A 25,130-nucleotide genomic window follows, 5' to 3' on the forward strand; every position below is an offset into this window, starting at 1 on the left:
TTGCTCCGACACGGCAGGCGGCACCCACAAATGCACGCACGAACAGAGAAATGACGACCGAAGCGGACGCTCTCCAGCGCAGACCGAAAACACCACCAAGGAAACGGAGAACCCGCGATGTGAAACACCTAACGCCGTCTCTTGCAGCGATTTTCAATTATTATTCTCTGAAATATGTTGACAATTTAAACTCTTAATATTATAATTAACAATTAGCGCGAATATTGCAAAACTAACGACAACAATTAAATTTGAAGATTGATTGCCAGATGCTATCTTATTGGAATGAAGTTGATGGCCGTCTCCTTTCCTGCGAAACTCCTTGCGAGGGAAGCAATTATATATTTTTTTTTTTATTGGATATAATTAGTTGTCCTTGCGTGTGCTACTTTCAAGCCGAGCTGACTGGACCCGTAGACGGACGGAGATTTATGCGCCTTCGACGAAAATTGAAACGAAGAAAGTTTATGCGAAGTGCCTGCCTGTGCCCGTTGTAGAGTGCTGATGGGTTGCGATGCGGCGTTGTTTACGTCGTCGGCTCGTAGCACTGATGTTTTCGTAGCACTTCGATGGGATTTTGTATGCTTCCGTATTCACAAATTTTCCAACTTAATAAAACCACACAAAGGTAAAACCACGAGGATGACGATGGCGGAATCACCAGACTTGATGGCCTTGGGGTTCTGCTCGGCGGCGGCGCTGGTGCGTATTCGAGCGTCGGGCTTTTTAGTTTTTATCGGGGTCACCACTTTAGCACGTTGCCAACTTATGATGTTTCTATCCTTCAAGTAATGAAGATTTTCAAATCTATTCCGAATATTTAAATTTTAATTTACTAATGAAGGCGATACAAAACAGAACAAAGATCGGTATTGCAATTACTGTGTTCGCCGCCGCGGTTGGAAACAGAAGAGACCGGCTTATTTCCATGCGGTCCTTACTGTCCCAACCAACGGCATTTTTCCACCGCTAATTCTCCACTCCTTTGGTGCGTTCTAAAATGCGTGAGTGGAGAGTTCCGCGCTATCTACCCGTCCGCATCCGCAACATCCGAAATAAATTTCGAATGCTGCAGATCCTGCCGCGCCCCAAGTGGATTTGGATATCGGCCAGGAACAGTCTGTGCATTTAGCCTTCTGTAATTCCCACATGGGCGCCATTCGCCGTTTGGCTTAGGGACCATATGCAGTGGGGAAGACCAACAGCTGTTTGAGGGCCTGCAGATACCCTGTTGAACGAGTTGTTCAAACTCTTTCCGTGCAATAGCCAGTTTCTGGGATGGTAGAGGACGCACCTTCGAGAAGATCGGGGAACCAGTAGTGATAATGTGGTGTTGCACATTGTGCTCCACTGGTTTGGAGAGACTACACTCGGTAGTAATCTGGCTGAACTTTTGGAGAAGTGCCCGAACACGAGAGTCGGTAATGTCGGTAATGTCTTCTAAAAGAACGGAAAGATTATTGCCTGGGTGAGATACCATTTGTCCCGACGAATTAAGGTTGGTCGTGGAATCTATAAGAGACTTGTTTTGCAAGTCTACCAGCAATTCAATGGGATGCTAGAACGTTGGCACCGGACGCTGAAAGCCGCCATTATGGCACGCGACGATCAGTCCTGGACCCAAGTCTTGCCTCTCGTCCTACTAGGCCTACGTGCAACCCGCCGAGAGGAATTTGCTGCCCGCGGAGCTGGTATACGGGGAGAACCTGAGACTTCCAAGTGATCCGGTCTTCGACAAGAGATCGGGTCTCACAGAATCGGGGTTGGTGCGTCTGCTGAGAGACAATCTCCGACGCATCAAGGCCATTCGTCCCACCCAACACTCGTCCGCACCTGTCTGTGCGCCCAAGGAACTGGACACGTGTACGCACGTCCTGGTCAAGACGGATGCCGTCCGGAAGCCGCTGCAGCCTCCTTACGAAGGCCCGTACCGCGTTCTCGAGCGGGGAGAGCATTTCTTCCAGCTCGGGATCGGTGGACACAAAAAGGCGGTCTCTCTGTCCAGGCTGAAGCCCGTGTGCAACCCTAAACAACGGTGCGTTCGCTTCAAGGACTGATGGGGAACACAGTTCCGGATTCGGTCGCTGAAACCCCTCGGTTTCATCTGAGGGCGGAGTGATGTGGCGCGGCATTCGAAATTTATTTCGAATGTCGCGAATACCAGCGGACAGATGACGTCACCGGCGCTCTGCTCAGCTCAGAACTCGCCACAAGAGTGAAGAACAGAGAACTCTTATAGGGGCACCCAAATAAAGAGGAAACTTTACCAAGTGGAGTGACTTACGGTGTGGGGGCGGCAACTCCAAAACTTTGTAGTGTCTCTGTTTCGGAAGTCCGTTAGTCTTGAGCAGGCGCATTCGGGCATGAACCGAGTAGAAGTGCAGTCGCCCGCTTTAGGTACAGCGGAAGACAAAAGGCTCATCAGGAAATGCGCGGCAGTGGTAAAGCGAATGCGGTCGGCAACGTTCATCCAGAGGAACATCAGTAAAGGCATCAAAGCAGGCTGATGGAACTGGAGGAACTATTGGACCGCACGTCCTTCTTACTTCTTGCAGGCGAACGTGGAGAGTATCGGAAGACGCTTGGAAAGCAGATACAGTCGCACTTCCGCTGAGAACACTGCTAGCGCTAAACAGATGGCAAAGCGGAGAGACAAAGACTTTTATGCAGAAGACTTTATCCAAGCAGTTTCCTGGGCTAAAAAAAGAAGGCAAAGAAGGATAAAAGGAAACAATTGGGCAGAGACCTGTCAGTCCAAATATAAGGAGGCCAAACCAAAATCCAGTAAAAGAAAAGATGAGGAGACGAAAATGGACGGCTCTGCTTATTAAGCAAATGGAAGTCCGTTGTGAAATCGGCTACAAGATGAGACTCCAGGACAATGGAGCAGAAATGTCTTTCATAAGGAAAATGGAGGGGTGGCGTAGTGGTCGTCGAACTAAGCCCGAAGACGACCTATGTGCTTTTTAAAAAAACGAAATCTTGACTTCCTTACAGAAAAGGTTGAAGTGGAGGAGGCCATAAGGCGAGCATGTCAAGATGTAAACAAAGCTTGGATAGGTACCACCTCTTCAAATGTTCGAGGCCAAAATCTGGCTGCGGTGGAGTCCCCGAGTAATATGCTAGGACACTCTTTAGAAGCGGGAAAATCAAAATTGGGTGGGTAGTATGCAGGTCACGTATACGGATATTCAACATCAAATCAAATCAACGACAGAAACTTACAAGGTACTCGCTAGGAGGACAACATGTCGGAGATGCGGCCAGGTAGGTCACCAAGGCAAGACCTGCAATAGAAGCGAAAGTTGCGTTCTCTGCAGCGATCGCGATGAGAGCTTCGCACACAGTGCTGGCTCGGGACGGTGGCCAATCTTTAGGGCGGAACTAGAAAGGACTAGGGCGCGAATAGCTTGACCCGCACTCTACAAATTAACATGCACCAGAGTGCAACTGCTTACCAATTTCTAGCGTAGTTCGCTATGGAGGTAAAAGTTGATCTAGTGCTAATCAGCGAGCAATACCGAAACAGGTATCCGTCTTCGCGTTCGAAGTAGTTGAGGCTTCTTATCGGCATGCACCAATTCGTCACTTTCCCTGTATGTGGAATGTTACGAGGGTGAACATGAGCAAGTTCGTCAAAGCTGTTGGAACAGGCAGAGTCGAGTTGGGGGTCACTTCGAGGGTGTTAGCGTTGTAGCTGGCACTATCGTAAACTCACTGACGGACCTGATATCGATAGCGTGTGTTTCTTGCTGCGGAGGGTATATGTAATGGTTGACGGCAGAAATCGCCAATATATGGAAGGAGTATCATAGGCGTGACGTTTACACGCCAGCGAAGGGGCATGCGCCATTAAGGTAGAGTATAGATCAGCATCAGGAGACGTCTCCTTATGGGAGCAACGCAATCCGTTTTGCTCTTTGGCGCGGAGGTATTGCCTGATGCCGGTGACGAGGGGCCACACCGTGAGCGAGTTGTTCAAGTATGAAAACCGGCCGTGGTGGTGATCGTGGGAGTGATCCCCGTTGCCCTGACTGTGACTGTTGGTTTTAATCCAAGACAAACCGCTTGATGCATTAGCAAACAGAATCCAGATCTCGTGATGAAGTTGTTTGAATACTAGACTCCTGATTTTTATGGCTTCGGTTCAATTTCCGCTTTATCGTGGATGTCTGTGACTATCTTTGTATTTTCCAACTGTTGCAGGCTTGAATATAACGCTTCGGGTAGGGATTAGGGGAATAGGGCTATCGAAAACGGTTTTTAGCTGGTTCCTGAAATGCTCGTACGCTCGCTGACAAGGGTATTGCAACTTGGGCTAGGATAGCAGCAATATCAGCAAGATATTCTGGACGTAAGCGAAACGAGTTGATGACCCAGGAAAGTATACTGCTTCATCTTGCGGTACTATGCTTTGGTACTATGAAAAGCCTAGGGATAGTAGATGTGAACTCGAGGTTGAACTACTGTTAATGTCAATCGCAGGACGCATTCTCTCGATCTTGAAGCCTGGTTTTTACAGGACCTTGACTGGAGGCTTCTGGAGGCTATGCATCAATGCAGATTTGCGGTAAAAATGAGAAGGATGCTTTCTATGAATACTTATAATATTCTGTTTGGCCATGTGATGGGAAGGCATAGTCTTGGATACAGGAACAACAACGGCAAAAAAGTTCTGCAATTTTCACCGTCATCAACCCCTAGCCGCTAGTTGGCGCGCAAAGTACCCCACATAGGAGTTTATGAAAACCGCATATAAATGTTAACAAAGCGCGAGTAACATTTGGCATGTCATTTAGTTTAAATAGTCTATCATAGGTAGTGTTCCAGACATCCGGCGCTAGGATGGGTCCCTATGCTACACCCAAAGCGACATCCATTCTTCCTCTGGCCCTCTAGAGTTAATATCCGTAAAGGATAGTTCGGCACGTGGAAAGTATTGCCTAGGAATTAAGGTCGTTTCTGACATCAAGCGTTATGAGGAGCACCACCCGTCGAGTTCGGCGGCTATGTGCTTCCGCTCGTCAAACGGCATCCACGAATTGCATGACAGCATCAACTGTGGATCTCCCTGCTTTAAAACCGAACTGTGAATTACTTCTGATGAACTTTTTTGCAGCAGTATTAAGCATGCCTACCGAGCCGTATGAATACTGCAACTCGAGGTCACTTTTCACTTTGCTGATCAGGTCTTGAAATACCAGTTTTTATACCTTTGCTGGAATTCCATCGGGTACTGACGCCTTCTTGCTTTTCATAGAGAAAGCTACATTTTCCAACTTTTGCTGTCCGCACTGCCGTCATCATCCCATATGGGGTGCGTGGGGGACAATATCCGTACAATGCGGTCCATCTGTTCGGCCTTAAGTGGGCAGGGTTTTCATAAGGCTTCAATTGTTCGGGTTACTGTTTGTAACCTAGTCCTTACGGGTCCTATTCACCTTGTCGACCAAGTCCTGCCAGCAGTGTTTATTGTACTGCCGGGTTTCCTTTTGGCTGATGGGTAGGTAGGTAGGTATCAGTGGCCGCTCCGAGGAGCCCAATTAGCGCTTTGGTGCGCCGTTTTGATGCCACAAACTCCTAAGACCGTGACTGTTGTTATAGGAACAGGGAAGCAGAGTCCAGCTGGCTCGGATCTTCAGAGCCAGCCCGTAGCATTCACGAAGGAAAGCAGCTCTCTGACCCTGCAGCTAGAAATCTCACTAAGGTCCCCCAAAGAATGGTTTACCCAGTGTCCGCAGCCTGACTCGAGCCAGAGCCGGGTAATCGCAGAGAAAGTGCATGAGGGTTTCCCTTCCTTCTCCGCAGCTTCGGCAATGCGAGTTGTAGGGTAAGCCGAGCCTAGCGGCATGGTCCCCTATGGGCCAGTGCCCCGTGCAGACCGCCGTAATCTTCAATGCATTTGCACGCGTCAGGCACAGGAGCTCTCGTGATCGGGCTATGTTGTAAGCGGGCCAAATTCTCCTTGATTTGGCACAGCTTGTAAGCCTTCGCCATCTCAGGCCCGCGGCTGCTAGGCAGTGCGAGTAGACTCGGCCCCCGACAGCCGCCAGCGGAACACCAACTGTATTCCCCGAGGGACTGCCAAGAGCAGAGCCTTGCCTGGCCAATCCGTCAGCCCGCTCATTCCCCTCTATGTTCCTATGCCCGGGAACCCAGAGGAAAGTGATCTTGAGTGTGCCGCCCAGATGGTTGAGCGTGTCTCTGCACTGCCCCACCAACCGGGAAGATGTCGTCGTTGAGCACAAGGCCTTGATGGCCGCTTGGCTGTCGGTCAGAATGGCTATGTTACGCTTGGGGCTCGAATCACGCTCCAGCCATCGACAGACTTCCAATATCGCCAGTACTTCCGCCTGGAATACACTGGCGAAACCTGGGAGACCATACGACTGGATACACCGTGTGTATTCGAGAAAACCCCTGCGCCGACTCCATAGGCCATCTTTGATCTGTCCGCAAAGAATACCGTGCCATAGTCTTGCAACACGCCGCCGGTCTTCCACTTTGCCCTGGTTGGAAGGTCCACAGCAAAGTTTCTCGTGAAGTTCAGCTTGCGTGTGACATAGTCCGTGGGAAATGCCCACATTTCTCGAGATATTTCATCTAGAATGTTGCTGTGGCCGCAGGACTTCGCTGTCCAACATCCGGACTCACGTAGTCTGACGGCACTGCACGCTGCAACATATTTGATGTGGAGGTCAAGGGGGAGGAGATGCAGGAGTACATTGAGAGCATCTGCCGGGCAGGACTGCAGAGCCCCCGTAGCACCTGCACACGCGGTTCTTTGAATCCTATTAAGCTTCGTTCTATTGTATTTCTTCTTCAAAGCCTGCCACCATACAATAGATCCGTACGTGAGGATCGGACGCACTACAGCGGTGTACATCCAGAGAACCATCCTCGGCCGGAGACCCCATTTCTTCGCAAAGGTTCTCTTACAGGCATAGAAGGCTATACAGGCCTTCTTAACCCTCAGTTCTATGTTCAACCTCCAATTTAGCTTAGGATCCAGGATTACACCCAGATACTTTACATTAGAGGAAAGAACCAATCTTTGTTCATTCAGCCGTGGTAGATGGAATTCAGGTATCCTTGTCTTGGTGGTGAATAGCATCAGTTGCGTTTTGGTTGGGTTTATGCTGAGTCCGCATCTTGCGGCCCACAGGCACACCTTTCGCAACGCTCCTTCCATGATGTCGCTCATAATGGACAGAAACATCCCTGATACTAATATCACCAAGTCGTCGGCATAAGCCACCACCTTCACCCCGCTGCTGTCCAATGTACGTAAAATTTTGTCCATTACTATTAACCAGAGCACCGGTGAGATAGCACCACCCTGGGGCGTGCCTCTGTTCACAGCTCTGGTCAAGTGGTTGCCTCCCAGATCGGGCTGGATTATCCTGGTACTCAGCATGGATATAATCCAATGCGTGAGATACCTCTCCAGTCCAATACCGGTCAAGGCTTCCTTGATGGCGTTGGTACTGACGTTGAAAGCTCCTTCTATATCCAAGAAGGCAGCAAGGGTATACTGCTTGTACTGCAGCGACCGCTCAACCGTGCCAATTACCTTGTGGAGGGCGGTTTCTGTGGATTTTCCTTTGAGGTAGGCATGCTGGGACTTAGAGAAAGGCGTTCTCTCCATAATCATCCTTAAGTGAATGTCCAGGACGCGTTCTAGGGTCTTCAGCACGAAAGAGGTCAGGCTGATTGGCCGAAAGTCCTTCACGGACTCATGACCTCACCTGCCCGCTTTCGGTATGAAAACCACCCGTGCGCGCCTCCAGGACTGCGGTACGTATCCTAAAGTGATGCAGCTTCGGTAAATCTCAACAAGCCACGGCACAACCCGTTCCTGCTGCTTCTGTAGCATGACTGGCATTATGCCATCTGGGCCTGGAGATTTGTATGCGGAGAAGCTGTTTATAGCCCAGCCGATCCTATCCCCGGTAATTACCGATTTGATAGTCTCACACAGCTGGGGTTGCCGCAAACCCTCCAAGCGAGGTTCTGAATCACAGTCCTCCTCGCTGGAGGGAAAGTGCGTTTGCACCAGCAGCTCCAAGGTTTCACTAGAAGATTCCGTCCAGGAGCCTTCCGACTTTTTAAGGAAGGATGGACACTTATGTTCCTTGGACAGAATCTTATTGAGCCTCGCGGATTCACTAGTGCTATCAATGTTCTGACAATAGTCTAGCCAAGACCGCCTCTTGGCGGTCCTGATAGCCGACTTGTACTTCTTTAGGCAGTCCTTGTATGGCTGCCAGTATTTTTGCCTGTAGCAGATGTTGAAGATTTCTCTGGTCAGCTTCCTGAGACTAGAGAGATCTTCATTCCACCACGGTGGCAGGGTCTTTTTGCTGTACTTAGCAGGGCACGAGACTTTGAAGGCGGTATCAAAGGCCTTCTTCAGAGCCCCGACCTTTGACTCCAGTTCGTCTGTCGTGCCAATCCTACCAATTTGTGCACCGGAGAGTTTCTTCTTAATTACCTGACCAAACTTTCTCCAGTCGATCCTCCTGGGGTCTCTAAAGGGCTTGGAGACCTCTGCGGCGAGATCTAGACTGAAGAGTATCCAACTGTGGTCAGAGAAGGATCTCTGGGCTGATGGGTACTCTGTGATTATGGCACATGCCTCCTCCTGGTCGTGTAGACTTAGTGTCAAGCGGCGGTGTTTGTGACACCCTTTCCAGAGCTCTGCGATTTCCGCCGTGCTCCAATACATATAGGGCTTGCCACGTCTCGATGCCCTAGTGGGCATCTAAGCTCTGCAGGTCATCGTTATTAGGTTCATAACTGAATTTACGACAGTGTCAGCTGTAATGCCATCAACCCCAGGAGTGGACTCCAGTGGCATTCCACCTGTTCCAAGTGCCGCTATTCAACTTCGCGACGTTTTACGCACAGAAAAAGGATAAGTGTTGTTCCTACCCTCTGCTAACAACAAAATACTTTTTTTTAATTTTAATTTTACTTCATGGGCAAACTTTGGAATTATCAATCTGTGTTGGTATCATCTTTTCAAATTTTACCATTTTTGCTGCTTCTATATTCTTTATACCATAAAATTATAGCAGAATGCTATAATTTTGCGAGCTGACCGCAATTTTTAGCCTAACTTCCTCATTATTTCTCTCCTACAATATTTCCTCGTGAAGGATTTGCACAAAATTTAACCTAATCTTATTCTCCTTGTTATTTCCAGGAGGAACTCGAGTGCAGATGTGAAGGTGATGCATTGCTGCGAATACCACAGAAACTACAGCTGGGAATGAATCGTCTAACCATAACTAAAGCAGGATTGCCTTTACTGAGAAATACTGGATTGAAATTATATGGATCTACACTTCGAGATGTGTAGGGCATATTTTGCAAAGCGAACAATTAAAAGCCAGATTGATTGCAACTTACGACCTATTTCAGAACATTGACTGATCTGAGTAATTTTGAATCGATCCAACCAGGGGCATTTGAATCTGTAAAAAATCTGAGGACGATGTAAGTGTCAACTGTTATTTTTATCCAAATGTTCGTAAGCAGGTGGAATAATTTATAAGGTAAAATCGATATTCTTTTGGTCACTCAAAAGGATACAACTTAACTACTTCTATTAGATACTATTTATAAAGACATTTATTTTGGATATACTAACATATATGTATGTAATAAGCTAGGACTATATTCAGCGCAGTCAATGCATAGTCTGTGACTTATGAGGTTTCGTTTCGCGCCATTAAAACAATGACGAGGGATGCAAATTGAATATATTCCAATGAAGGAAAATATTTCTTCTATTGAAAGAAATCCCCTAATGGCAACTACATATTTTATCAAAATCAATGCTTGCATATGTAATAAACAGTAGCCAATTATTAAAATCAATTTGTTTATATCTTATAGATACATTTCCCATGCTCCAAAGTTGGTGTACCTAACAAAAGACGTATTTTATGGAATAGCAGATACAATCAAGACAATGTGAGTAACTTTGAATTTCTTTTAGTATTGCGACTATTTTCAGATTGTGTTTGTCATGGTTGAAACTGAATCTTTGTGGGGAATGACAGATAATTACGGGGATGACATAGTAGGGGCTCATGCATAAGAATACCTTTTTACGTTTTATGTTTAGTTCCATTTGTATTTTTGTGTTCTTCACGTATGCACGTCTATTTTTATGCTGAGATAAAAATGTTTATTTGAAAGTTTAAGAAAATGAAGGAACTGTTGAAAATTACATCGCAAAAAATATAAATAACCTCGCAAGGTTCGGTGATATCCAAACAGACTTTCAAATGAACATTGTTGATTGATTATTGAGATTTGTTAAATGAATCAAGTAAATGGATTATAGGCAGTCACAACAAACTGTGAATGAGGAACATGCCTCCTTGGAAAAAAAATCAATTTCTAGCCTCCTCAGTCCCCTCCTCTTAAGATTAATGTCAAAGTTAACATCAAAACGAAATCTGCAAAGGAATAATCGAGCGCTTTCATTTGATATCCAATATGCATATATTCGGTGAAAAAACCCCTTTTGTATGTATGAAGACTCAATCCTCCCCCCTTAAGGGAAGAACTTCACGCTAAAGGATTGTAACGTCCGCAGCTTTGCAGCATGTGCCTCATGGACCTTTCCCAGAGACAATTTTAGAAGTCTATAAGGACAATATTTCATCATCATCATCATCATCAACGGCGCAACAACCGGTATCCGGTCTAGGCCTGCCTTAATAAGGAACTCCAGACATCCCGGTTTTGCGCCGAGGTCCACCAATTCGATATCCCTAAAAGCTGTCTGGCGTCCTGACCCACGCCATCGCTCCATCTTAGGCAGGGTCTGCCTCGTCTTGTTTTTCTACCATAGATATTGCCCTTATAGACTTTCCGGGTGGGATCATCCTCATCCATACGGATTAAGTAACCCGCCCACCGTAACCTATTGAGCCGGATTTTATCCACAACCGGACGGTCATGGTATCGCTCATAGATTTCGTCATTGTGTAGGCTACGGAATCGTCCATCCTCATGTAGGGGGCCAAAAATTCTTCGGAGGATTCTACTCTCGAACGCGGCCAAGAGTTCGCAATTTTTCTTGCTAAGAACCCAAGTTTCCGAGGAATACATGAGGACTGGCAAGATCATAGTCTTGTACAGTAAGAGCTTTGACCCTATGGTGAGACGTTTCGAGCGGAACAGTCTTTGTAAGCTGAAATAGGCTCTGTTGGCTGACAACAACCGTTCGCGGATTTCATCATCGTAGTTGTTATCGGTTGTGATTTTCGACCCTAGATAGGAGAAATTGTCAACGGTCTCAAAGTTGTAATCTCCTATCCTTATTCTTCTTCGTGTTTGTGTTTGACTAGTGCGGTTTGATGTTGTTGGTTGATTCGTCTTCGGTGCTGACGTTGCCACCATATATTTTGTCTTGCCTTCATTGATGTGCAGCCCGAAATTTCGCGGCGCCTGCTCGATCTGGACGAAGGCAGTTTGTACGTCTCGGGTGGTTCTTCCCATGATGTCGATATCGTCAGCATAGGCCAGTAGTTGGGTGGACTTGAAGAGGATCGTACCTCTTGCATTCACCTCAGCATCACGGATCACTTTCTCGAGGGCCAGGTTAAAGAGGACGCATGATAGCGCATCCCCTTGTCGTAGACCGTTGTTGATGTCGAATGGTCTTGAGAGTGATCCTGCTGCTTTTATCTGGCCTCGCACATTGGTCAGGATCAGCCTAGTCAGTCTTATTAATTTCGTCGGGATACCGAATTCTCCCATGGCCGTGTACAGTTTTACCCTGGCTATGCTATCATAGGCGGCTTTAAAGTCGATGAACAGATGGTGCAACTGTTGTCCATATTCCAAGAGTTTTTCCATCGCTTGCCGCAGAGAGAAAATCTGATCTGTTGCTGATTTGCCTGGAGTGAAGCCTCTTTGGTATGGGCCAATGATGTTCTGGGCGTATGGGCCTATCCGGCCTAGCAAGATAGTGGAGAATATCTTATAGATGGTACTCAGCAACGTGATACCTCTATAATTGCTGCACTGTGTGATATCTCCCTTTTTATGTATGAGACAGATAATGCCCCGTTGCCAATCGTCAGGCATTGATTCGCTGTCCCATACCTTGAGCACAAGTTGATGAACCACTTGGTGTAACTGGTCGCCTCCATATTTAACCAATTCGGCTGTAATTCCATCGGCTCCTGGCGACTTATGATTTTTTAGCCGATGAATTGCACGGACTGTTTCTCCTAAAGTTGGTGGTGGCAGTATTTGTCCGTCGTCTTCAGTTGGCGGGACCTCCAACTCGCCGATGTTCTGGTTGTTCAGTAGCTCATCAAAGTACTCAACCCATCGCTCCAATATGCCCATTCTGTCGGAAATCAGATTTCCCTCTTTGTCTCGGCAGGATGAGCATCGAGGTGTATAAGGCTTCATCCTGCTGATTTGTTGGTAAAACTTCCGCGCCTGGTGCGGTTGCTCCCTGTACTTTTCTAGTTCACAGACCTGTTGGTTCTCCTAGGCTTCCTTTTTCCGTCTGTGAAGTCGCTTCTCCGCTGGACGGAGTTCGTGATAAGTCTCTGCGCGTGCCCGCGTTCTTTGAGAATGCAACATTACTCGGTATGCGGCATTCTTCCGTTCCGTTGCTAGCTTACATTCATCGTCAAACCAGCCGTTCCGACTCCTTTTGCGGCTGGGGAAAAATATATTTGTGGCCGTATCCATGATAACGTTCTTCAGGTAATTGTGAAGATCATTTGTTGATGTTTCATCTCCAGGTCCTCTGTTGACTGCGGTTATTGCGGCATCCATTTCCCTCTTATAGGTGTCGCGGAGGGTTGTGTTGTGGATGGCTTCAGTGTTCACTCTCACCTGATTGTCAGAGGGGATTCTAGGTGGTATTGTTATTCGGGCTCGGAGCACCATGCCAACGAGATAGTGATCCGAGTCTATATTGGCCCCCCTATATGTTCTGACATTCATCAAGACTGAGAGGTGGCGGCGTTCGATCAACACGTGGTCAATTTGGTTGAAAGTGGTCCCGTCTGGAGAGGCCCACGTATGTTTGTGGACCGCTTTCCGCGCAAACCAGGTACTTCCAACAACCATTTCGTGTGACCCTGCTAATTGAATAGTCCGCAGTCCGTTATCATTTGTTTTTTCGTGTAAGCTATGGGAGCCGACGTATGGCCTGAATACTGGCTCCTTCCCTACTTGGCTGTTAAAATCCCCAAGTATGATTTTGATATCATATCTGGGACAGGCTTCGAGGGTTCGTTCTACTGCCTCGTAGAAGGTATCCTTCTCCGACTCTGCAGTCTCCTCTGTAGGGGCGTGAACGTTTATGAGGCTTATATTTCTAAACTTGCCTCGCAAGCGCAGAGTGCATAGCCGTTCGCTTATGTTTTCAGAGCCGATAACAGCAGGTTTCATTTTTTGGCTGACTAAGTAACCTACTCCGAGCACATGGTTTACTGGATGACCGCTATAATATATGGTGTAGTGGCTCTTCTCCAGAAAACCGGTCCCTGTCCATCGCATCTCTTGCAATGCTGTTATATCAGCCCTATATTGGGACAGGGTATCGGCTAGCTGCTCATCAGCTTCATCTCTGTACAGGGAGCGCACGTTCCATGAGAAAATGCGCAGATCGTTGTTCCGTTGTCGTTGCCGGGTCCGTCGTTTTAAAATCCGTCCTGTCCGAGGCTCCTGTTGTGGCTTCGTAACAAGTTGTTTTCCGTGTAGGGTTGTCAGCCCTACCCAACCCCCAACCTGGAGGACCAGTTGGTACAATTTGTCCCGTTTTTAGGCGCGGGAGACTCGCCTTCATCCTTCTCCGTCTGCAGCTTTTCGTCAAGAAAGAGCTCCCAGCGGTCACCACGTGGAGGTGGAGATAGGGTTTGGTAGTAGAGCTGTTGGTGTTGGTTCAGCAGGCATTTCCCAGGTTTTATGCTCCATCGTGGGTACCAATCCACGTTTCGCCCCGGGACCTATACTACCCTTTGACCACGGAGACCAAGGACAATATTTATGATAGAAAAAGGAGACGTGGTAGACCCTGCCTCAGATGGCGTCTGCATCAGACAGCTTTTAGGGATATTCAATTGGTGCACCTCGGCGCAAAACCAGGATGTCTAGAGTTCCTTACTAAGGCAGGCCTAGACCGGACACCGTTCATGATGATGAATCTTGTGCGAATGCACTTAATAACATGTAAAATTTTCCCCTTTTCTTCCATTTTAACAACCCTTAGCTTTACCGATATACTCCTACCAATTTCCAAACCTTTACACTAGAAGCGCCAGCTTCCGGTATTCCGACTTGTTCGTATCTTTTGTAGGTTAAGTTCTTCGCATTTGCTAATAATATTAAACTCCGAGTGTCAAGCACGCTCCCTCACCTCTGCCCTGGGAGCGGCGTGACCGAAGCGACTCGCATATGTTGCTCCTTTGTATAATTCACAGAACACGACATGACTGCGAATTATATTGAGCGTAAATTCGCCCTTACCGGGGGCCAAGGTTGTAAAACCGTCTTCGCCTAATATTTTGAAGTTTGTGTACTAGGCCCTAAACGAGGGGTCTGTGGAGCAAAAAAAGAGCGACTAAGTTTCTGTCCATTTGGTCCGGTCCGACATCAAGGGGATGCGGACTTAGGATCCCGCAATCCTTGCAAAAAAAAATATGTTCACCTCTGGCCAAGCTTTGGCCCAAAGAATGGGCGGATTTGCGCTCAATATAATTCGCAGTCATAAAGTCGTCTTCGCCTAATATTTTGAAGTTTGAGTGCTAAGACCTAAACAAGGGGTCCATGGATAAAAAAACCGCGAAGAAATCGAAGCCATCAAGTGAGTTAAAATAGGAAGACAACGAAGATAAAGTGAATTTCTAGTAACTGAAGTTGATCGAAGGGCTTCGATCATTCCATTATTGGATTAAGTGACCGAGTAATGAAAAAAATTCGACAGGAAATTTGGATTCCTCCTGAATTCTTGTTGCGGCGAGGAGTTCAATTCTGTATATGGGTGTTTACTATCCAATCTTTTGTTGGTTACCATGTGGGTTGCGTGATCGAATTTTTTAATGCCGTTGACTAGCAAAAAAAATTTATTATTTGGTTTGGGCGCAATAGTTTGTAAAGAGTGTGATATATCTGTGGTCTTAATTTGCTGACATATTTTAAATCTTACGATTATATAACCAAATAAAGTAAGAAAATAAGTCCTGGAAGATGTGCAACTGAATTTGTCACGTTTTCAAATAATTCGCGGAAAATTGGAAAACATTGTTGGACACCCGTCTAGAAAATGATATATACACTGCAATGTAAACATTCTTACCAATATATTGATATGAAATACTGGGATATATTTTCAAGATTATCTTCTTGTGAATTTGGAAGTTCCTTGTAAACCACATCCTACAGGGTCCTCAAGGTGGTGGGGACTGTTCTCTATCGAAAAATTCTTGGCGATCACTATTTATAATAATTTATAATTTTTCTCTATTTTCCTGTTATCATTTTTATTAAGGTTTTGTGTAAAACAAAACCTTATTAAAATCGATTCAATGTCTGTCTGTCTGTCTATCTGTCACACGCACTTTTCTCCAAAGCGGCTAAACCGATCCGAACGAAATTTGGTCGACAGATGGGAGCTATGAAATCTCACATACAGCGAGTGGCATAAATTTAGGTGGAGTTCAAAGGGGGGCTCCCCATACATGCAAAGGGGGGATTCAAAAATTCTTTTCACCGGATATAGTTGTGTAGGGTATCAAATGAAAGGCCCGGATTTATACTTTCCGGAACTGATATTAGTTTTGGCATCAATTGCAAAGTGCGTGAGTAAGGAGTCAAAATGTACGCACTTGAAGTGAGACAGGACTCATTTTCGGAAACTACCCAACCTAAAAATTCGAAAAAAACCAGGATGGTGCGCCTAGATGAAATCTAGGCCTCAAAATATGTCCCATTCCGATATCTGCCCAAATAAACTTGCTAATAGTATATTACTACTGTTTAGAAATTTACTGAAAAACCCCCTTAAATTCATCCTTGGATTTCCAAATTTTGTACCAGCATAGGGGACAATATTTCGTATATATGTGTTAAATTTCGTGGAAATCAGGCAATTAACGCCAAAGTTATAGCAGTTCAAACTTAGCAATTTCGCGCGAGTTTGCTGCTTCCAAAGCCATGCAAATCAGAGGCTGACGTCATAATTACCCGGAATAATTGACATTCGCGTGGAATATTAAAGTCGCATTTATGAAGAATCTACTTATTTGCAGCCCTTTTTAAAGTTTTGTGTAAAACACTTATGTGAAATCTAATCTTTGAGAGATGTCCCATGCCGGTATCTGCTCAAAAAATTTACTAATAGTATATTATCAACTTTTAGAAATAGACTAAAAAACTCCCCTTAAGCTCATCCTAGGTGTATCAAATTTTGTACATACACATGCCAAGTTCCATGAAAATCCAACTATTAGTGTCAAAGTTATAGAAGTTCAAACTTATCAACTTCGTGCTAATTAACAGCATTCTAAGCCATACAAATAAGATGCTGACGTCATAATTAACGAGAATAACTGAAATTCGAGTGAAATATTAAAATTCCATTCAGGAAGAATCTAATTCTCCCTAACCTTTTTTATATTTGATGTTGGTTAAATTGTTGGCATTTGCTAATAATATTAAACTCAGGGTGTGAGGCGTATGAGGTTGACCATTATCAACACAAGGCTTTCCATCAAATGATTTATTTAAGTCGCTTTCTAGAAAATAGAGGGCAATGGAATTTTTAGCTATATTACACGGAGCTGTCGTGCATTTGTCGCTCCTCACATCTTTTTCTTTTTGTTCAGCCATCAGTTCACAAGCGGGGTCGGCTCGTGATGATCGGATCCGTCATTTTATTTTATCAAATGCCTGATCAGGATGTAATCTTGAGACCTTTAAGTCCCCATCCAGCATATCAAGCCACCATTGTTTTGGCCGACTTTTTGGTTGCTTACCATTGCTTTCGATGTTCTGACCAATACTGGTTGTTGAATTCTTGTTAGTGTGAATTACGTGACCACACTATCGAAAACGCCTCTCTTGCAGTTCTTCCACGATCGGTGCAAACCCGTTCGATTGCGGATATTCTCATTTCAGACGTAATCAAAACGTGTCACACCACCAGTGCAATGCAACATTTTCGTCCCCATTACCGCAAGATGCCGTTCATTGACCTTTATAGTCGGCCAATACTCAGAATCGTCGATCACAAAGAACACCAGTTGGGGAATGCCACTTCATCCAGGTTGCGTTAATGTGTGAAATAATTTCATTACGCAGTTCTCCATTGGCAGATAGTATTGACTCGAGGTAGTTAAATCGCTGAGTTCTGGCAATGGCAGTAACCTGCCCCTCGAGATATTTAAATCGATGAGTTTTGGCAATGTCGGTAACCTGCCCTTCGAGATATTTAAATCGCTCAGTTCTGGCAATGGCAGTAACCTGCCCAGAACTGAACGATTTCAATATCTCGGGTCAATGCTATAAGCCAATGAAGAACTACGTTATGCTCCCCACATAGGGAAACACAAAACCTTTAATACCTGAAGCGTCAAGCTTCCGGTTTCCCGACTTGTTTTATTTATATCCGAATTATTACAATCTTGGCGGATGCCGAATTTTACCTAATACTAGCACTAAGTGCCAAACATTGAAGCTCGGACGATCCTACCTACCTAAAGGATAAAGGGGCGTTGTTGATTGTGGTCGACGGTAGGTCAGTGGGAGAATCTGTCGAGAACTCCCCACAACAGCGAGCACGTACGCAGAATGGTGTGTTGCTGCATAGTTTGAACCAGACTGTATGGGAGTCCCAGAACAGTAAAATATCTGTAGCTGACAATATTATGGGAACTAAATCCACTCGGCGTCTCGACCAAATTTCTTTGATTTCGCGAGCCTGTGGCTTATATTTCACCATTTTCTCCACAAATTTGCTGCATTTGCACACATACTTCACCCCATCTAGAGTATTGAAAGATTGATCCTCTCAGTTACCGGGTCGATAATGAGTTGCTCTTTCTTACCCATTGAAGTGACTCGGCAGCCCTTCTGCTCCTGGGACAGAATGTTGTTGAACTCGAGGTGCGAATTGGGCCTTCTGCTAATAATGGACGTATAAATATATATAAATTTGTAGAGGGCTCATAAACAAGTAATCGATTTTGTTTTCGCGGTATGGTTTTGTACCGTATCCCTTTTAGGGAAAAGGTAGGTAATTCCCGCAGTGAGAAAGGGTGGACATTTCTCCGGCCGACTAATCACCTGATTTATGCAATGTATCAACCGACTGTGTAAACCGGTAAATTTTTCATATCAGAGATACTGCATCCGATTCAGATCTGCGTCCCTCCAGTTTTTTGATTCGTCGAACCTCCTCTTGGGTAACATCCGCAAAATTCATTCCAGGCATAGTGGCATGACCGGTGCCTTCGTCGGTGATCCACTCAGCATGCTCGGCGGGTAATCCGTAAAGTTCTTCCCAAGATTCTTCCGCTTCCATTACCAAAAACTCTACTGTTTGGACGCTCTGTCGAGATAGAATCTCATCTTTAAGTTGAAATTAATATCCATGTTCCTTTTTCTACAGTTAATATATAAATTAAGAAAAGAACTAGGTATTCTTCCTTATACTGTAAATATCTTTATTTTCTTTCCGCATACAATTGTTTCGCAGACACCTGCGCAAATTGCTGGAAATTTTCGACGAATCTCTGGTGGAACAAGTAAAATGTTGTACTCGCCCCGCCGTTATTTCGTAGTAGGAGCGGATGATAAATGAAATGAAATGAGACATTCCCTCAATCCATTTCATCCGCTGCCTACGCGAACCTACTGAAATGATTGCCGCAGCTTGTGACGAAACAACTACAGTAAACGGAGCAATGCTCCTGGTCATTGTGACCTATAGACGTGGAACCACCCCACAATTGGTGGTATCGACACCGTGTTGTCCATTACGGGAGCTCCACTCAGCCACCAAATTTCTCCCTCTCCGTGGATTCTCCCTGTCGATCGTGGCACCCGGGTGCGGAGTTTTAACAGAAGACGCGAGCGGTCGAGCTGTTATTTTTTTTTGATTTTGGTCAGTTTGATCATTCGACAGGCACGCGAATTTCCATGTTTGTTTATTTTTTTTAGGATCCGCTGTGGACCGATGTATCGGAACAGGCACGTTAATTTTTACATTGACGTGAGGGATTAGTTGTTTAAAGGATCCCCTACCGTCCTGGGCCTGACTAGCACAGAGGTGTCGACGGAGGACTTCGACGGAGTTTCAATATTTGTGGGCGGATCTTCACGGTCAATTTTGTCATCTTTTTAGATTTTTGGGATAGCTGTCCCCCTCTTGGTCGTCACAAGCCACTTGGGATGGTCGTCCTAAAATAATTTTTATTTTGAATTGAATTTATTGAACCAGTAACTGGTAAATAGGTCATTGATAAGAGTAGGACTTCAACTTCGAAGGATATTAGCATGCCATTAACGTTAACATTGCAGACATTCTGCAGCTTATTAATTAGTTCAGTCGTGTTTTTAAGGTTTTGTGTAAACACAAAACCTTATTAAAATCGGTTTACTGTCTGTCTGTCTGTCCGTCGGTCTGTCTGTCTGTCCGTCTCTCTTTTTTTTTCCCGATGGAAGGTGGAAAGCTTCAAAAGCTACCGCAGGCTCCTGCCACACGGTTATGTGGGACTCTTACCCACTAAAACCACCCCCTTCTCCTTCCACTCTCCCCGCGGGACTCCAATTTGGTATTACGTCGCGGGGCTGGATCAGAATTTATTCTGCGCTCATGTCAACATTCGTGTTCCTCTCGCGTTCATTGTTTCGGATGACTTCCTCCTGCCTAAGCTTCTTTCCGATCGCTGTAATCACTTTTTCAACTTCGGTCCATATCCCCTTGGCTTTCACCATAAGCTCCATGATATTTTCGGGTGTAAAGTGCTCCCCGGTTGTAGCTTCTAATGTAGTCCTTTGGGTTTCGAATCTGGGGCAGTGACGTGTTCTGCGTCCTCTGGAATGTTTGCACACTGTGGGCAATATGGCGAATCATCACGCCCAAATCGATACAGATATGCTCGATAGCCTCCGTGTCCGCTCAAGAATTGAGTTAGGTCGAAACCTACTTCGCCGTGAGGTCGCTCGATCCATTTCCGGATATCCCATATGATTTTGTGAGTCCAACGGCCTTTTTCTGACTCGTCCCACTTCTCTTGCCATTCCGCGACAGTTTTAGCTCGTGCGAACTGTCGCCGACGGGCAGGAGATTCTCCGGTGAGGTACGTTCGATCGTAAAGTCGTTGTATTTCTTTCGCCAGAATCTCAATCGAGATCATTCCTGCTATCACGCAAGCTGCTTCATTAGAAATTGTTCTGTAAGCGCAACATGTTCGGAGTACACTTACGCGATACGCAGCTCCAATATTTTTCTTATTTATTATATTTTCCAGTGCATCTGCCCATACTGGGGCTGCATACAGTAGGATCGAACTGACCACCCTTGAAATAAAGAGTCGACGGCTCGGTCTTGGGCCACCTATATTTGGTAGCATTCTCGCAACCAGCGCTCCGATGTTATATGCCTTGGTTGCTGCACCCTCCACATGCAATCTGAAATTCAACCTCTGGTCAATCATTACACCTAAGTACTTAAGTGCAGGCTTGGAACAAATTGTTTGCGTTCCAACTTTGATCTTCATGGAAGTGCACTTTCTCCGCTTGGTAATAAGTACTACTTCCGTCTTATGCTCTGCGAGCTGTAGACCAGCATTCTCTAACCAGGATTTAATCTCATAGACTGCTTCATTTGCATAGAGCTCGGCTTCCTCGAGAAGGCGTGCAACAACCGTCACATCAATATCGTCCGCGAAACCAATGGAGGCCACACCAGCAGGAAGGTCTACGGTCAGTACCCTGTTATACATAATAATCCACAAGAGTGGCCCTAGGACAGACCCTTGTGGAACTCCGCATGTCGTTTGGTAGGATTTCATTCCTTCATCTGATTCGCAGCACAGAGTCCTATCGATTAGGAAGTCGGCAACAATACGCACCAGGTACTTCGCCACGCCTAAGTTAATTAGGGACTCAAGTATCTTGCTCCATCTAGCGGAATTGAAGGCATTCTTCACATCAAGTGTAATCACTGCACAACATTTGCCTTCGTCAAGTGCGGTCTTAGCTGTGTTAGCTACTAGGACAAGTGCATCCGTTGTAGATCTCCCCTTTCGAAAACCGAACTGATTTTCGGAGAGACCGCCATCCTTTTCGGCAATTCGAATTAATCTGTTATAGATTACTCGTTCGAATAGTTTGCCAGTATTATTTAGAAGGCATATCGGCCTGTAGGACGAAGCTTCACCCAAAGGTTTGTTTGGCTTGGGGACTAGAATTAATTTCTGCTTCTTCCATTGTGTAGGAAATACTCCTTCTTTAAGGCATGTGGTGAACGCCTCGGCAAACATATTTGGAGCTATTTTTACTGCTGCCTTCAGAGCTTTATTGGGGATGCTATCCAAGCCAGGTGCTTTATTTCCAACAATTTTATCCGCAGCTTCGAGGACCTCCTTTTCGCTTACTATGGGAACTTCCGCGGTGTCTATCTCGACAGTGGGAAGGTTAGCGGTACTCACATTCTGTGGGAAAAGATCCGTTACTATTTCATCAAGCAGAGCAGGGGAAGAGATCGGTGGGGAGCGTTTGCCTTTAACTTTCGATATTACAGTTTTATAAGCGCCACCCCAGGGGTTCGTGTCAGCTTCATTACACAGTCGCTTAAAGTGTTCGCATTTACTTTTCATGATGGCCACATGTAGTTTCTTCCGAGCGTTTTTATATTCTTCATGTAATTGCTCGTATCCAGATCGGTTTCTATTTCGCTGACTGCTCCTTCTGGCCTTGAGGCAGGCCTTGCGGCATTCTCCGATTTCAGAATTCCACCAAAAGTTTGGAACTCGTTTGTGTGATACAACATACCTTGGCATGGATGCGTCACATGCTCGTCGCAACTTCTCGCCAATCTGCAGAGCTTTATTTTCTGCGCTTCTTTCAAGCGCTGTATTTTGCAGCAAAACCTCTCCGAAAATCTCCTCGTCAAACATATTAGCTGCCCACCTTTCAGCTCTCGTCCGAGACCGTTTCATTCGTTTTCCATGTTTGATTTCAAAAATGATGGCTTGGTGGTCGCTATGTGTATATTCGTCTGTCTGTCTGTCAGTCCGTCACACGCATTTTTCTCGGAGACGGTTATAGCGATTGACACCAAATTTGGTAGAAAGGTGGGAACTGTGAACGCTCACGCATACAGCGAATTACATCCTTTTACGTCGAATTTAAGGCAGGGTCCCATACATGCAAAAGGAGGGTGAAAAATTTTTTTTCATCAAATATAGTCATGTGGGGTATCAAATTAAAGGTCTCGATTAGTACTTTTATAAGCCGATCTTAGTTTTGACATTCGTTGCAAGGGTGGGGAGCGCGGGGGGTTGAAAGTGATCACTTCTTTAAGGGGGCCATTCTCAGAAACTACCAAACCGAAAAATCTGATAAAAATCAGGAGGTTGCCACTATATGGTGCCTGGGCTCCGAAATACCTTTCATGCCGATATCTGTTTAAATAAAGTTAATGATAGTATATTACTACAATTTTTTGTAATTGGTTAGAAACCCCCCTTAAGTTTAACCTAGTACCATGAAATTTTGCTTTGATATAGGTTATAATATAGAGCATGATCTTACTAAGTTTGGTGGAAATTTCACTACTAAGTTATAATACCTCAAATTTGTTGCTTCTTTGAAAATTGAAGACTATGAACGTCAATATCACCCGAAAGTGGATACTCTCACATAATATATGGATATATTACGTGCTACGTACTAAGAAATACACAAAACCTTTCGTACCTGAAGCGTCCAGCTTCCGGTTTCCCGACTTGTTTATAGTGGGTTTGGTGTACATAAGTATGAAGATATCTCCTAGAAGCTCAAATTCTCGGTTTAACCATTTCGTGATATGGTATCTAGGGGAATTAGAATCGGGAATTATCTCGCTCAGTTCGTTCTCTCCATTGTGTATCTTCAGTTGCCTCTACTGGGTCCCTTTGCAATTTGAAAAAGTTCTCCGTACCAGTATAACTTTAATTCAAGAAAGTAAACAAATACGACTGTATTTACAAAATTTAGAGCAATCGTATTGCTTGAATTTCTGATTGTCGGTCAGGATATCAAGACAGCCTCCCACTAATTTAAAAGGATATCTGATCCTTCTCGGACATTTCTGCTTGGCTAAAAGACTAGCATTTCATTCTTAACTATTGCACTATCCATGGAATGTTCATCAGCATGTGACCTGATTAAGTTCTTTGATTTGGCTTTAAGCTATTGGGTAGCAAATTAACCCTTGGTAATGAATATAAATGAAAATAGGACATTCAAACCACAGCAGATTTGCCCACATATGCTATACATATATATGGGTTAAGGTATACGCCTGAAGTTGTTTTAGCATTTGATGTGAGGAAAAATCAGATATAAAGATTGAATTTTTGGCGTGTTCAGATGCACGTGAATCAATTAAAAAGATGCAAACAATTAGCAGATGAATGTTATGAAATAATGTTGGAATTACGTACGTTTGGCATTTTGTATCATGGTGTCTTTTTAAGGTTTTTTGTAAACACAAAACCTTATTAAAATCGGTTTACTGTCTGTCTTTTTTGTTTTTTTGTTGAGGAGGTGGAAATCTTCAAAAGACACTGGCCTGGACACGCCAGCGTGTGGGATTCTTACCCACTAAAACCACCCACGACTCCCTCCAAACCCCGTGGAACCACCGTACGGTATTACATCACGGGGCGGAGTCAGCTCATTTTAGCTTGGTCCCCTTCCTTCTCTACGCGGCGTACGTAACCGCGCTTTTCTGGTCTCCTCTGCCTTTCGCAATTTGCTCTGGATAGATACGACCATGGAGTTGATCGCATCCCAGTCTTCCTGACATTTTAGCATTCTTCGCACCAGATTCTCTGGTACGAGCACCTCTCCTAGAGCCTCCTCTAGGTTCTCCCTTTCTTCTACAAACCTTGAACAGTGGAAGAATACATGCTCTGGGTCCTCTGGGACTCCATCGCAGTTTGGACAGTCGGGTGAGGTATCTAGTTTAAACCTGAACAGGTACTGGCGATATCCTCCAACTGAGTAAGATTATAATTAATCTCACCGTGCCGTCTCTCCAACCACTCCTTGATGGCAGGGATGAGCCTGTGTATCCAACGACCCTTTCCCGAGCATTCCCAGCCATCTATTTAGCGATCTCTCCCTTTCGGCGTTCTTCGTCTGCGATAAAGGAGAGATAGACTTCGCATTATATATATTCGTCATCTCATCTGCCAAGATGTCAATGGGCATCATTCCAGAAATGACGAATGCTGCATCATCTGAGACAGTCCTGAATGCCGAGCACACCCTTAGGGCTGTTCTTCTGTAGACTGAACTCAGTTTGTTAGCGTTAGATGTAACCTACAATGCCTTTCCCCAAACTGGTGCTGCATAGAGCAGGATCGAACTCACTACCCAAGCTATAAGCAACCTGGAAGCATGCCGTGGCCCTCCCACGTTCGGCATCATTCTTGCCAGGGCCACACTCGCAGTGGATGCTTTGTCGTAGACATACTGCACATGTGCTTTATACCTAAGCTTCCCATCTATCATCACTCCCAAGTATTTGATCGCAGGCTTAGAAGTGATGATATGATTCCCAATTTGAATACGGGCAAAATTTCTTTTACGGCGCTTGGTGATAAGGACAGCTTCCGTTTTTTCCTCCGCAAGTGTCAGACCAGAACTCTCAAGCCAACCCTTAACAGCACTGATTGCTTCGCATGAGTATAGCTCAGCATCTTCGAGATGCTTTGCGACAACAACCAGCGCTATATCATCGGCGTAGCCCACCACCGTGGCTTCCTCCGGAAGGGGAAGATTAAGAACATCGTTGTACATGATGTTCCACAGCAGTGGGCCCTGTGGGACACCCGCGGAGACAACGTACCCCTGGGGTCCGTCAT

General features: G+C 45.4%; 1 protein-coding gene across 3 annotated transcripts in view; it reads left to right on the forward strand.

The window, feature by feature from the left end:
- LOC119660184 (thyrotropin receptor) overlaps positions 1-25,130 on the forward strand; it is a 172,721-nt gene that overhangs the window by 87,563 nt on the left and 60,028 nt on the right. For all 3 annotated transcript variants that reach the window (XM_038068595.1, XM_038068596.1, XM_038068597.1), the window contains exons 3-5: positions 9,209-9,360; positions 9,427-9,501; positions 9,904-9,981. In XM_038068595.1, coding sequence (XP_037924523.1) covers positions 9,209-9,360; positions 9,427-9,501; positions 9,904-9,981 — 305 coding nt within the window. The remainder of the gene's footprint in view (positions 1-9,208; positions 9,361-9,426; positions 9,502-9,903; positions 9,982-25,130) is intronic.

Source organism: Hermetia illucens, chromosome 6 (genome assembly GCF_905115235.1).
Source record: "Hermetia illucens chromosome 6, iHerIll2.2.curated.20191125, whole genome shotgun sequence".
Taxonomy (NCBI): Eukaryota; Metazoa; Arthropoda; class Insecta; order Diptera; family Stratiomyidae; genus Hermetia; species Hermetia illucens.